Source organism: Colletotrichum godetiae, assembly GCF_030913485.1.
Source record: "Colletotrichum godetiae strain CBS 193.32 chromosome Unknown BDP55scaffold_20, whole genome shotgun sequence".
In the NCBI taxonomy this organism is placed as follows: Eukaryota; Fungi; Ascomycota; class Sordariomycetes; order Glomerellales; family Glomerellaceae; genus Colletotrichum; species Colletotrichum godetiae.
The window spans coordinates 388279-400325 of record NW_026851268.1 but is presented as its reverse complement, the minus strand read 5'-3'; the positions used below and the strand labels follow the sequence as shown (position 1 = coordinate 400325).

At 53.1% G+C, this 12047-nt stretch overlaps 4 protein-coding genes across 4 annotated transcripts; 1 reads left to right on the top strand and 3 right to left on the bottom strand.

The window, feature by feature from the left end:
* Nucleotides 1-436: 436 nt before the first annotated feature.
* BDP55DRAFT_728559 (PAB-dependent poly(A)-specific ribonuclease subunit PAN2) lies at nt 437-4626 on the bottom strand (the record flags this gene model as incomplete). Its single annotated transcript, XM_060579449.1, has 12 exons — nt 437-1286; nt 1339-1552; nt 1602-2004; nt 2148-2264; nt 2315-2454; nt 2505-2755; nt 2806-3231; nt 3294-3880; nt 3931-4057; nt 4112-4287; nt 4342-4449; nt 4606-4626. The coding sequence occupies 12 exons, from the start codon at nt 4624-4626 to the stop codon at nt 437-439; spliced, it is 3420 nt and encodes a 1139-aa protein (XP_060429733.1).
* A 719-nt stretch (nt 4627-5345) lies between these two features.
* BDP55DRAFT_551966 (short-chain dehydrogenase) lies at nt 5346-6348 on the bottom strand (the record flags this gene model as incomplete). Its single annotated transcript, XM_060569160.1, has 3 exons — nt 5346-5563; nt 5615-6187; nt 6255-6348. The coding sequence occupies 3 exons, from the start codon at nt 6346-6348 to the stop codon at nt 5346-5348; spliced, it is 885 nt and encodes a 294-aa protein (XP_060429732.1).
* A 474-nt stretch (nt 6349-6822) lies between these two features.
* Nucleotides 6823-8438, top strand: BDP55DRAFT_551902 (Bud-site selection protein; the record flags this gene model as incomplete). The annotated part of the gene is made up of 2 exons (XM_060569152.1): nt 6823-7011; nt 7080-8438. 2 exons carry the CDS (start codon nt 6823-6825, stop codon nt 8436-8438), a joined length of 1548 nt encoding a protein of 515 aa, XP_060429731.1.
* A 51-nt stretch (nt 8439-8489) lies between these two features.
* Nucleotides 8490-11757, bottom strand: BDP55DRAFT_743950 (uncharacterized protein). Its single transcript, XM_060580499.1, has one exon. The coding sequence runs from the start codon at nt 11682-11684 to the stop codon at nt 8706-8708; it is 2979 nt and encodes a 992-aa protein (XP_060429730.1). The 5' UTR covers nt 11685-11757; the 3' UTR covers nt 8490-8705.
* Between the last annotated feature and the right edge of the window lie 290 nt (nt 11758-12047).

The window sequence follows — 12047 nt, the reverse complement described above, 5'->3', positions numbered from 1 at the left end:
TGCACACCAAATTTGCCGCAAAGTACTCTTGAGACTGCCTGCCTCCCTTCGATGTAATCTGAGCTCATTACCTTGCTCCGTGGCCTCGCGGTTGCTCATCATAGCGGTGACGCCTTCCCCAGCATTCGGATCGAGCCTGCCGCCTACCATCTCCTGGCACAGCGCGTGGCTCCTTTGGCTTCAAGTTTGGTAAGATTGGTTCTCGATTCTCTGTAAACAATAAACCGTCACCTGGAATCGATGAACGGTCAAGTGTGGTACAAGGTTGACGAACGTAAGCAGAACACCGCCAGACAGGACGGGAAGCACAATCAACGGGAAGATTATCGATGAGTAAGAAGACCTGCTGTTCTAATGATACTACTCTCTAACTCAATTAAAAGAAGCATCGTCTGGACTCTACCACCAACGAGCCCCCGGCGTTGTGCCAACCACCTCATCGAAGCGGCGAGCCCTTACCCGGCGTCCACGTCGAGCCCGCCCCGAAACCGCCACTCGCCGAAGTCCCAGCTCCCGGAGCGCCGGGTGTAGTGGGAGCCTCTTTGGGTAGGGGAGGAGGCGTATCTGTTCTTTGGACATCAGCGGCCTGCCCGCTCCTAGCAGGCGGCCGGAAGTTGACGTCTCGTCCGCCCCGATAGATATCTTGAAGCATCGGTTCCAGGATACCTGCATCCTCGAACTCCAAATACTTCCGATATAGCTTCAGTGCTGTCCGGGCATCCTCGATCGAGTCGTGAGTCTCCAGCTGGATATCTTCCTTCAGCAAGTACCACGCCAAGAAAGCCAGCGAGAGCTTCCGCAGGCGAGACTTCAAGAAGAACAAATCGATTGTGTCGATGACTTGGGACTTCGGTATGTGGATGTTGATCACTCTGAAATCCTGCTTGAGGCCGTGACCGAGGAACTTGCAGCCCAGGTTCAGCAAAATCCAAAGCTTCTTGTAGGCAACCTTCAGGGGCACGAGATTATGCTTGGAAATGCGGGGGTCCAGATCATCATGAGTAATACCCGAGTATGATGTCAGGTAATCAACAATGGGTTCTCTAATCGAGATATAGTCGTCGATGAACGGTAGGCCTTCGTCTTCTCCTTGTCCGCGAACGACGGAGGCTCTTGCGAGGGCGTACACGATTGGCCGAATCGTCTCTCTTTCGCCATCGGAGTTCATCTCGATTTCAGGCTGACGGACGGCGACGAACTCTGTGTCTAAAGCGACGATGCTCTCCGGCCCGGGCCTTTCACTCGCCGAATCGAGCGCTTGATATGTCTTTCCATCATTGTGAGGGCTTAATGGGTCAGCAAGTCATCTGTAACGGCATTTTCGAGAAGGGAACCAACTTGTTATCTTCATAGAGAAGAGAGGTATCAATGTTCTTCTTCCAGTCCATATCGATCTTGTTATTCGCCTCCTTGACTTGAAAAGCGATTACCGAAGGCGTCTTCCAAGGCGGGTGGAACGAAAGGGCTTCTTCGGTGCTCACAGACCGGACTAGGAAGTCATTGAACAGATGCCACTGACTAGTAGCCGGGGCGGTTGGCTGCGCATGGGCGACTTTGATTTTGTCAGCAGCGTCACTCTAGAAACAGCCAGGATCACATACCGTTGGCCATTGCAACCAGATGAGGTTTTTGACCCGGACCTGGGTCGATGTTCATGGCCATACCCACCAGCGAATACACAGTTATGTTGTGGATACCGCGCTGCAGGTGGAGCTTCAGATCCTCTCCTTCGTAACAGAAGAATTGGCCGTGGTCTACTATGACGCCAATTTCTTCCGGGAGGAATCCAGGCGTCGACCAGTAACGCCTTTGCTCCGAGTTTCCGATTGCCGTATTCAGCATGAAGACGGCGGGGATATTGTGAATGGTCTTGCGAGTTGCGATAGTCTGATATCGCTGGCATCGACTACACCAACCCTTTGACGTCGTTTCCCTTTCGACACTTGACTTTAGTATTTGTGAAAATGTCACTTTCGACGCTTTCTGAGTCCGGTTGGCGTTCTTCTGTGAGCAATTAGCATTTGAACAGGAAGGAAATGTCTTAGTCAAGAACTAGGAGCGAAGGAGTTGGCGACGCTAGCCATCTGCGAATCACGACAACCAAAGGTTCGAGAACACGAACGGTGTTCACACTAGCTTGGACTTACCCCTGTCCCTGCTGGTTGCGGGTACATCAGATCGTTCACAAAAGTCGATCCAGGGCGAGTATACTCGGATCTGCAGTTAATGCACCTAATTGAACTTGTTGCGGAAGTCGCGAGCATCTAGAGACGGTCAGCTCGTTGCAACATTGTCCAACGTGTCCTTGACGAACCTGCTCCATCATATTCGAGCCAGGCGGGATGGAACGATAGTCCTGGACAATCTTCTCCAAAAGGAATCTCGTCAGTCCCTGCAGCATCACCGTCAAAGTAGAGCCATGTGGATCTTCTTCAAGGAGTCCAAGAGATGGGGCTACGTAGCAGTCAGTCTTCGCTGCAAATTCAAGCATTTGGACCACAGACCTTGGGGATGGTGGCTGAGAGTCTTCAGCATGTTGGTCGCTTGACAGATGGAACCTTCGGCCTTCTGGAGCATGTCGAACAAGAAACCCAATTCGCACAACAGACAGGTATCAGCAACACACGCAGTGGCCGCATGTTGGAGAGCCATGTTTCGAATTAGAGGCGTGAAGTTCATGACTTGCAGCAAAGAGTTGGCGTAAGAGTTGGCGATATGGATCTCCAGTCCAGAGTACTGTGTTCTGTTGTAGAATCTGGACAAGGTTAGCAAGCAAACCAGTCTCTGCGAAATAAACTGACATACCCAAAGTCAAAGTCGTCAACACCAAACTTGCTGTACTTGATCTCAACATTGCGGTACATCGGATGGCACTCCTGTTTGGTGGGGTCGATTTCCATTTGCATTAGGGAGTGGGCAACATCGTCAACCTTTTCGTCGCCACTTGCATTGCCAACTGGAGTCATAGCAAACTCTCTAGCCTTTTCGCTGAGGAATTTTGGCGCAAGGATTCCCGAAGCGTTTCCTCTGTCCAAATTGCGAGTATCCTCAACTTGGTTCCTTCGCAGACCCCGTGTATTCCGTCCATAATGGCCGAATTCGGATTGTTTGAGGCCCGCAACAAATTGTGGTTCAAGCTTGGTCGGAGGAGCCCCAACATCAGAAAGAAGATCTGGCCAAGCGGACAGCAACGCCTCACGGTAATGTGGCATACCAATAGAGTTGAGAGGACTAGGAATAGGTCAGTGATCCTGATACTTGTCACAGAGGAAGCAGAGAAGGGCGTGACTAACGTATCAGCAGTCCACTCTATCGTAGGCAGAGGCTCTTCCGGAGTTGCGAACTCAGTCTGCGACGCGAAGTCAACGAAGCGGAGTTTCGAAGGGGAACCCCAGATGTGTATGTTGTGATCCGCATCTACCAGAGCCACGGCTTCGCCGGATGGGGCGATTTCGAACATGGTCAAGTAGTTCATTGTGTTTGTTTGCCGCACATTACTGGTGTTCGGATTCATCAGGTCAACAACGTGCATCTGACCGCTCGTGGACATGACAATACTAGTCGTCGACATTCTTGGGTGCATTCTGACAAAGGCAGCCCCCGCAGGAAACGGAATCGGCGACATGGACGACATTTTCTTGATGTCAAACACATTCAAGAATGGGTCAAGCATGTAATCTCGCCCCTGCCGCAGTGAGTAACCGCAAGTGACGATGAAGTCGTGTTGGGCATCCATATCGCTGATCAAGGCGGAGTGGGCGTTCCAGCTCTTAACGACGGAGAAGTTGGCCGCATCGATCAGGTTGACTGTGCCGGTTTCTGTGGCAGCGCAGATGTATCTGCTCTTTTTCATAACTTTGTAGGAGTACGCGGTCGGAACCTGGGTTCATCAGCAAGGCGTCCTCATCATACCATCGCCATCAAACGGACCTGTTTGACCACCTCTCCCTTAGCGAGGTCGATCACAAACATGGTGTCCTGGAATCCGGCAACCAGAATTTCAGACGTCCCTTTGGACGTAAAGCTCATGCATCGTAAGTCTTTCATATCATCGTGTCTGCGTTTCTAATGTCAGGCAGATTTCCAATGGTCCGGGTTTGTGCTTCCGCACCTTATATGCCATATCGGCGGGCCTTTCCGCGACGCCATATGGATATCTCGGGATCCCAATACCACAACGCCCTTGTCGTTGACGAGTATTTGTCTAACTGGGCCATCGGATGAGGTATGAGCCTTGAAGGACGTATAGCGTTGAAGCTCGCTGCGGTAGAACGACGTGACGCGGCCCTAGAACATTGTCAGTCTTTTCCCACGGTGGTAGTCGGATCCAATGGCTCGTACATAGTCGTTTCCGGTCCACAGCAGCTCTTGCGCCGTGTCAAAGGTCATGGTCGACACGGGCGTCGCTGCGGCGTGGATGCCCGGAGGCGGAAAGGGGATGCGAGCGACCTATCGACCATGAGAACGGTTAGTCAAGGGCATGGCTATCAGAAGCGACGTGCGAGCTTCGCAGACTCAGCTGACCGCAAGGTGAGGCAGAGCGCATAACTGCGACGAAGCTGCGTCGCCATGAGCGCTGAGGGGTGACTATGGACTTCGACTTACCTCGTCCCAGTCTCCGTCCATTTTGGTCTGCGTTTCCTTGCCCAAATGACCATAGTAATGGGAACAAAAGGAACGACGACAGAGGATGGGCGACAAATAGGTCGCAGTCGAGTGGTTCAGAACAACAAATGTTTGTCGCACAAAAAGGGTAGAGCACCTCACAGGACTCGGATCGCGACGACGCCGGAGCTTCGCGCAGCTTGAGCCTTGGGGCAAGTGGGCAGAGACAAGGTGCCGCGCGCCCGAAAGCTAAGCCACTTGCATGAGCCGGACAGGGCAGGGAAGAGAATGTGGGGGATGCTGGTTGGGCTTCTTTTCCGACTTCTCTGCGCTTTCTCTTCCCCTCCCCTCCTTAGCTTCTGGGCTCTTGAGGTGACGACGCTAGCCGGCGTATTTCCGGAACTGGGTCCAGGTGAGACACACCTCACTCCAACTCTCACCGATGTTCACCGAGTCGTGGGTCCTCGCTGTCAGGGGGTTAAGCTTGGTTCGTACTTTAATTATTTTGTGCCAAGGTATATACTCCTTTACATTTTATAAGTTTCGCCATCTCTGTTCCCTACAATAAAGCGCCCTACAACATAGCGCCACAAGCTGCGTTCAAAAGCAGAAGCAGAGAATAAATCCTCAGCAGCGCTCAAATAGAAGCGCAGACAACCTGCTTAGCTCAACATCAATGCTTTCTCAGAATACGCATAGCAAAGCTCCAAGCTGAACCGCGCGTAGAAATGGCGGGATGTCTAAGCATGCCAAGTCGTAGGGAAGTTTCCAAGTCTACCCCCGTCCACGGTAATCACTGCACCGTTACAATACGCGCCAGCTCTCGAAGCAAGGTACAACATGACGCCTGCCATGTCTTGCGAATCACCCATCCTCTGAAGAGGCACCATTTCCTTGGGGACACTTCCGTCCTCGGCGTAAAGCTTGGCAATGGGAGCCGACATTTCGCTCGGGAATACTGAAGGAGGGTCAGTCTGGATCTGCATGTTGTTGGTGCAGGAAGACTTACAGCCAGGGGCAATGCAATTAGCCCTAATGTTCCAACGGGGCAGGTTACTTGACAGTTGCTTGATAACCAACGTCGCGGCCGCCTTGGACTGACCGTACGCCCAGCCGCCGGGAGCGATCTTGTTGAAGGCGGCAATGGAGCTTGTCGACACAACCTGAGAGCTTTGTGATAGGTTTCCCTTTTTGTTACCGAGGTCAAGAAGCTTCACGAAAGCCATGGCGGTGTACCACACAGAGGTGACATTGATATCGAAAACTCGCGTGTAGTCGGCCATGTCATGGGCAAGGTGCTGCTCAGCCCATTCCTCAGCCGTTGTCTCGGGAGTAGGAGCCTTGACCTGGGGTCCTCCGACACCAGCGTTGCAGACGAGAAGATTGACAAAACCGGCTCCCTTCTCGATGGCTGCGGTTGCCTCCTTCAGACTATCCTTGTCACTAACATCGCAGACCAGAGGGATGAGGCTGGGCCCCACAGACGAGGCGGCTTCTTCTAGGACCTCCTTGCGCCGACCGAGGATGTAGACCTTTTCGGCGCCATTGGCTGCCAAGGCTTTGGCCATCATGAGACCGATTCCTGCCACTTGTCAGCACTTTTAAGAGGTAGAAAAAATAGCCATGAAGCTATCGTCAGATTGACTCACCTGAGCCACCACCAGTGATAACGGCAACCATACCCTTGACACCAAAGAGGTTGCCAGCTCCGAGAGCAGCGAGGTCTTCCTTGCTATCAGCCATTTTACACCTTGCGAATTTTCCAAGTGCAGAGATTTGTCAGATTGTTCTAGCTAAAAAATGGTTGCGGGACACGAGACTTATACGATCTGTCGGACAGACTCATTTGTAATGGCACAGGTCCACGGGCTATCTGCAACGGCGGGGTGCTTCGAGTGCCCCTCCAAGAAGGAACGTCATCCATGAGCGCTGGAGGAACAGCTGTGACCAATCAAAGCCATGAACAATAGCAGCCATCAAGTATGACCAATCGTATTGTACAAAACACGGCCCCATAGTGGGTATTTCCTCGGCAAGCGTTACGCTCTTATCGATTAGATCTTTACTAGCAAGGTCGCTGAACCACATTTTTTTTGTCGTGATCCAACTTTTGAGGTTTGATGATTGCCCGCGCATAATCTTACACCCGCGATAGGGAATACGATTGAACACACACGATTCGATTCTGGGACAAACCGCCAAGGACAACCTGTTAAGATGGTCAAAAGAAAGAGGTCGCGCGAGGACGACATCGAGGCGAAGCTTGCCGACTACAAGAAGGAGATTTTCCGGGCAATCAAAGGCGCAAAGGGACTCGAGCGTCAACGGTACAGCAAACGCTTGCGCGATGACAAGTCGACGCCCGACAAGGTTAAGCGGTTGGAAAGGGAGGTTTTGGTGTTGAAGGTACGAGTTTATTCTTCATCTAAGGGTCGTATTCATAGATTTGCGCCCGCTGACGATTGCCCCTACAGTCCCTCGACCTCCTGCAAACCGCCGACGCCCACCTGCACTCCTCGCTCCTCAAGGTCAAGCAGATCGCCGAAAGCCCTGCCCTCCCCGAAGCGATCAAGCAGGGCGTGCCGAAGCCGGAACTCTCAGAGGAGGAGAAGGTGGCGCTGCATAATGTCACCAGCGGCCTGTTTAACCGCCCGTCTGTCCGGGAGGCCGTTGAGAAGGCGGTGCGGGGCGTGTGTCTGGTTCTCAACGTGCCTATACCGGACAAGAAGAAGAGGGGAAAGAAAGATGCTGCTGCTCCCGCTGCCGCTGAGAGCAAGAAGCAAGCAAAGAAGGAGGAGGACGTCGACGACGAACCTAGGGAATCGAAGAAGGCGAAGTTGGTGGATGCAAAGGATGTATCCGCCAAGCCCAAGACCGATTCTAAAGCCAAGGAGGCGGAAGTAGAGGCAGAGGAGGAACCGAACCCGTTTGACGAGATGGACGACGAGATCCCGACCGACAGCGACGCCGAGGACGGCGGAAGGAATGCAGACGCCGCGGAGGAGGAAGTTGACTCAGATGAGGAAGAAGAGGAAAAGGCTCTGTCCAAGATGGAGGCTATGCTCGGCGGCTCCGACTCGGAAGAAGAGAGCCCCGACGAGGATCTCAAGGCCAGATACAAGGCTCTGCTGGGCGAAGTCGCCGACGAAGGGGATACCGCCGACGACGAGAGTAACAGCGACGACGAAGACGAAGATGATGAGGACGAAGAGATGGCGGACCCAGCGGACGACGACGCGGAAGACAGCGGCAACGAATCAGACCGCCAACGCCGCATCAACGCCGCCAACGTCTCCCTCTCCCCCGAACCGGAACCGAAACCAAGCAAACAAGAGAAGAAAGTGAAGCGCGCCAAGAAACCCACAGGCCGACCCGGCGAGACGACGTTCTTACCTTCGCTGATGGGCGGGTACATATCAAACTCCGAGTCCGAGGCTTCAGACCTCGACCTCGCGCCGCCCAAGAAGCGGCTGGGGCAGAAACAGCGCCAGGCGATTTGGGAGAAAAAGTACGGCGCGTCGGCGAACCACGTCAAGAGCCAGGTCAACGGGCAGAGGGCGGGCGCGAGGGATAGTGGGTGGGATATGAAGAGGGGTGCTGTGGGCGGTGACGAGGATGGTGGGAGGAAGCCGTGGAAGAAGGGCGTTTCGAACCCGTTGGCCGGCGGTAAGGGTAGAGATCGCGGCGGCAGAGGAGTGGAGGAGAAGAAGAAGGCGAGGGTGCCGCCTAAGAAGGATGATGAGGGGATTTTGCATCCGAGTTGGGAGGCGAGGAAGAAGGCTAAGGAGGCGCAGACTACGGCTGCGTTTGCGGGTACTAAGATCACCTTCTAGGTTTGTGATGTAGGGGATACCAGTGGTAATTTAAGTTAACTGTGAATAATCATTCGCTATCTGCCTATATGGCTAGTAAAAAATGAGGTAGCTATCTCCTGTGCCCCCTGATTCAACCAAAGCAAAACGCATATCGGCTCCTTAATCCGCCGTGTTTAAGCACCGCAAGTGCTCCGAATCGCTTGAGGTCCGTAAAAATGCCGCAAGATATCGAAAAACCCGCAAAATCTGTAAGAAGTCGAAAGCTTGCAAGATGGAGAACTCGAGTTAATGTCTTCGCCTTTTCCCAAAGGGACAGTCGTCCACGCTTGCAAGACGCTCCAGTCTAGGAGTAGAGTGAGACGTACTCGGATCTATGACAGGGGGAACGAAGCCCCAAACCCCCTCATTGCCGGTACGGTGCGAGGAGTTGGGCATGGAAGAGCTTGGGAACCCAGTGCTAATTGTGTGGGCATCGTCTTCCTCTGTCGTCAGATCGATGGCGCTTCGGATATCTGTCTCGCCCCATCCTCTCTTGCGCGAGTTATCCGTCAGGTCGGTTGACTCGCGGCGTGATTGATAATGAGACATTGATGGCGACGAGCCACCGACGAAGAGGCCGTTTCCACTGTCGTGGGACCTCTCGCTTCCGGCTGATGATATGCGGCCAATGGACATTGCGTCGGATTGCTCGCGCTTGACGCGCTCTAGTCGATCCTCCTCTTGAAGGCGCCATAGGCGTAAAGGCAACTTCGGTGGCTCCATGCTGTCCAAGTCGATGGGATTGGTAGCGTTCGATCCTGCCAGCGAGATTTCATCGTCGTAGTCATTTGCAACGCTATCTTCCATAATCGTTGAATTGCTGAGTTCAGTGACTGCCCGGGCGTGACAGACGGGCGCCTTTGGGGTTGCTTGGCTAGAAGCCTCGGACTCACTTCCGTCTGTATCCTCATCGGGCGTTTTGTTCCTAGCTCGAGCGACCTTCTTTGCCTTGCCAAGACGTGACCCCCTCGCTTGCCTATTGGAGTTGGACTGTCTCGATCCATCCCTGGCACGTGGGTCAGCCGGTACTTGGCTGGGACGTGATCCCCCTTGAGATGCCACTGCAGTACCCTGCTGGATCGGTTCTGGGCTTTCGGCATTAGCCATCTCGATATCGCCGTCTTCGTCTCTTTCAACAGCTGGTGGCGACACATACACGGCGTCAAAGGCCTTACTGTTGTGATAGAGGCCCTTGATTGCATCAATCTCCTCTAGAGAAGCCTCGTATCCTGGAAGAACTGGCATCAGGTTGATCAACTTAGCGGCGTCTGCCTTGTCGTCATTTTTCGGCATAGCCGTGACGTTCTCGATGTCCATGAAGAAGGACCAGTCGCGAATGGGATGAAGGACACCGTGCTCGCGAAAGATGTTGTAGTCGTAAAACTGAATGAGCTCCATTCCACGAAGAGCGTGGAGGAAATGCAGTCCCTGGAGGGTTCGAAGCGATCTCATCGCGCGGAAGTTGGGCTGACCAGCCGTGACAGACGCCATCCAGTTGACGTAGGCTTTGGGCTCATGACGGCGAGCCGTGTACTGTGGGCCACTCTCGTCGACATGGACAATGAGAGTTCTCAGACGAGGCAGCTGACATAGCCAAGAAACATCCCATGTTCTTTTGGAGACATATTTGAGTCCGCCCTCTGTGCCTTCCTTGACAGGCCTGTGAGTGAGGTGTTGATTGCCCAGCCAGAGTAACTCGACATGCTGAATCCTCTCTCTCCTGGCATCTCCAATACCGGTGCAGAACCGGCCAAATTCTCCAAGGCTCGAGAAGGCGAAAGTGTTTAGGCCGTAGAAAGCGTGGACCCCAAGGTAGTACCAACGCTTGCTGACAGTCAGCAGGGCGAGGCGGGTATTCGGCTTCATGCTATAGGTGATGTTGCAAGATGTTCCGGAAACGTGGAAGCGATGGGGCAGACCACTTCTTTTCGTGTCAGTCTGTGTGGGCTGCTCTGGAGGCATGAAGGAATCGAGACGCGAGATGCAGTGAATCAGCTTGTTTTCTTCAACAAAGACGAGTTTGAGGATGTTGGCCTGTACCTTGGCAGGCAGTCGGTCAAAAGGAAAATCCTTGAGATAGGGATCCGCCTGTGTTTGTTCACCCTCTGAGCCCTGGACTTCCTCGGGATGCTCATCGTCCTGGACGAAGAGTTCCTCAGGACCGTCGCGGCTGTCTTCAGATTCATCATCCTGACTAACCGAATTATCATCGAGGCCTTCGAGCGCATAGGCCTGGAGTTCTTGGTTAGTTGGGCCCCTGAGTCGCAAGTTGGGATGGACATTGTCGGTCTTGGTGCTCATATTCTCTTCCTTACAGCATAGCTTATAGATCTGGTTGTAACCCAGTGCTTGTCTGTGACCGGGGTTAGTCAAATATAAGTCGAGTTTCTTATGCCACGTCGGCTCGTGCTTCTTCTGGCTGCTTCGTTTTTTCTCCAACTTGTCGATATCTGATTTCAACTTGTGGATATCTGATCTCAACTTCTGTTTGTCAAGACTGAGCTCATGGACCTTGCTCACGAGATTTCTGATTTGTTCATCGTAGACTTCGATGCCCTGCTGGAGCCCCGATCGGCACGCATCGCTGCAGCCAAAACTACTGAGCTCGATGGGAAGTGGCGAAGTCAGTCCCTCATCGTTGTCATCGAGAGATTCAGGCTCATCGTTGAGCTCTTCGGCTTCTTCGTCGTCGACTTCCTCAGTATTCTGGTCTTCATCCCGTACGGTATCAGCTCCCTCATCAGACTCCATGGTCTCTTCCCGATCAAGCTCTACTTCATCCTCGGAACTCACTTCATCGTCCTCGGACTCGACTTCATCTTCCTTTGGGTCATAGTGATGCAGTGGCCCATCAGCCTCGTTGGAATCCAAGATGACAAGTCCGTTTCGATCCAGCTCTTCTTTCTGGCCCAGTGCTCGCAGGATATACGGGCTAGTGCTTGCATGGATTGAAGTACTATTACGTCCCTCGGCGGCAGCGGCTTGAGAAGAGGACTCTGAGCGAGCCGAGACTTGCAGGGTAGACAGTTGATCATCGATATCTGGTGACTGCTGATCGCCAGAGGTGGATTCAGCCGTGAAGACCGGTCGTTGACAGCTGACCGAGCTTTGGCTTACAGATGAACCTGAAGCCAAAGGAAGAGAAGGAGTGGGAAGGCCCCCTGGCGTTGCACTTGCGCGAGCCGTCGGGATAGCTCGGGAAATAGAGCGTGAGTGACTTTCCATTGTCGCAATTCCTGGCGATATGTTGAAAGTGATTTGTCGAAATTGAAATATTTACGAGTTGAAGTTGCTCCTGGATAGCTGTCAAGTATATGTGTTGAGGAGAGAAACCATGAGATCAGAGAACGCGCTAGACTCAGCTACGCGGATGGTAAACGTTGCTGTGGGATGTGAGAAGTAGTATTGTGAAGGTAAGGTTATTATTGAAATAGAGGCAAAGAAGCGAAGGCGCAGAGAGCAGTTGAGAATCAGTCCGTATAGAAAGGGGCAGGAGCGATTTGCCTACACACGGAAGGCGTCACGATTTGCGGAAAGAACGTCCAATCTCTTGCCGGAGGCCGTACGAGACTGCTCATGAAGTAGTGG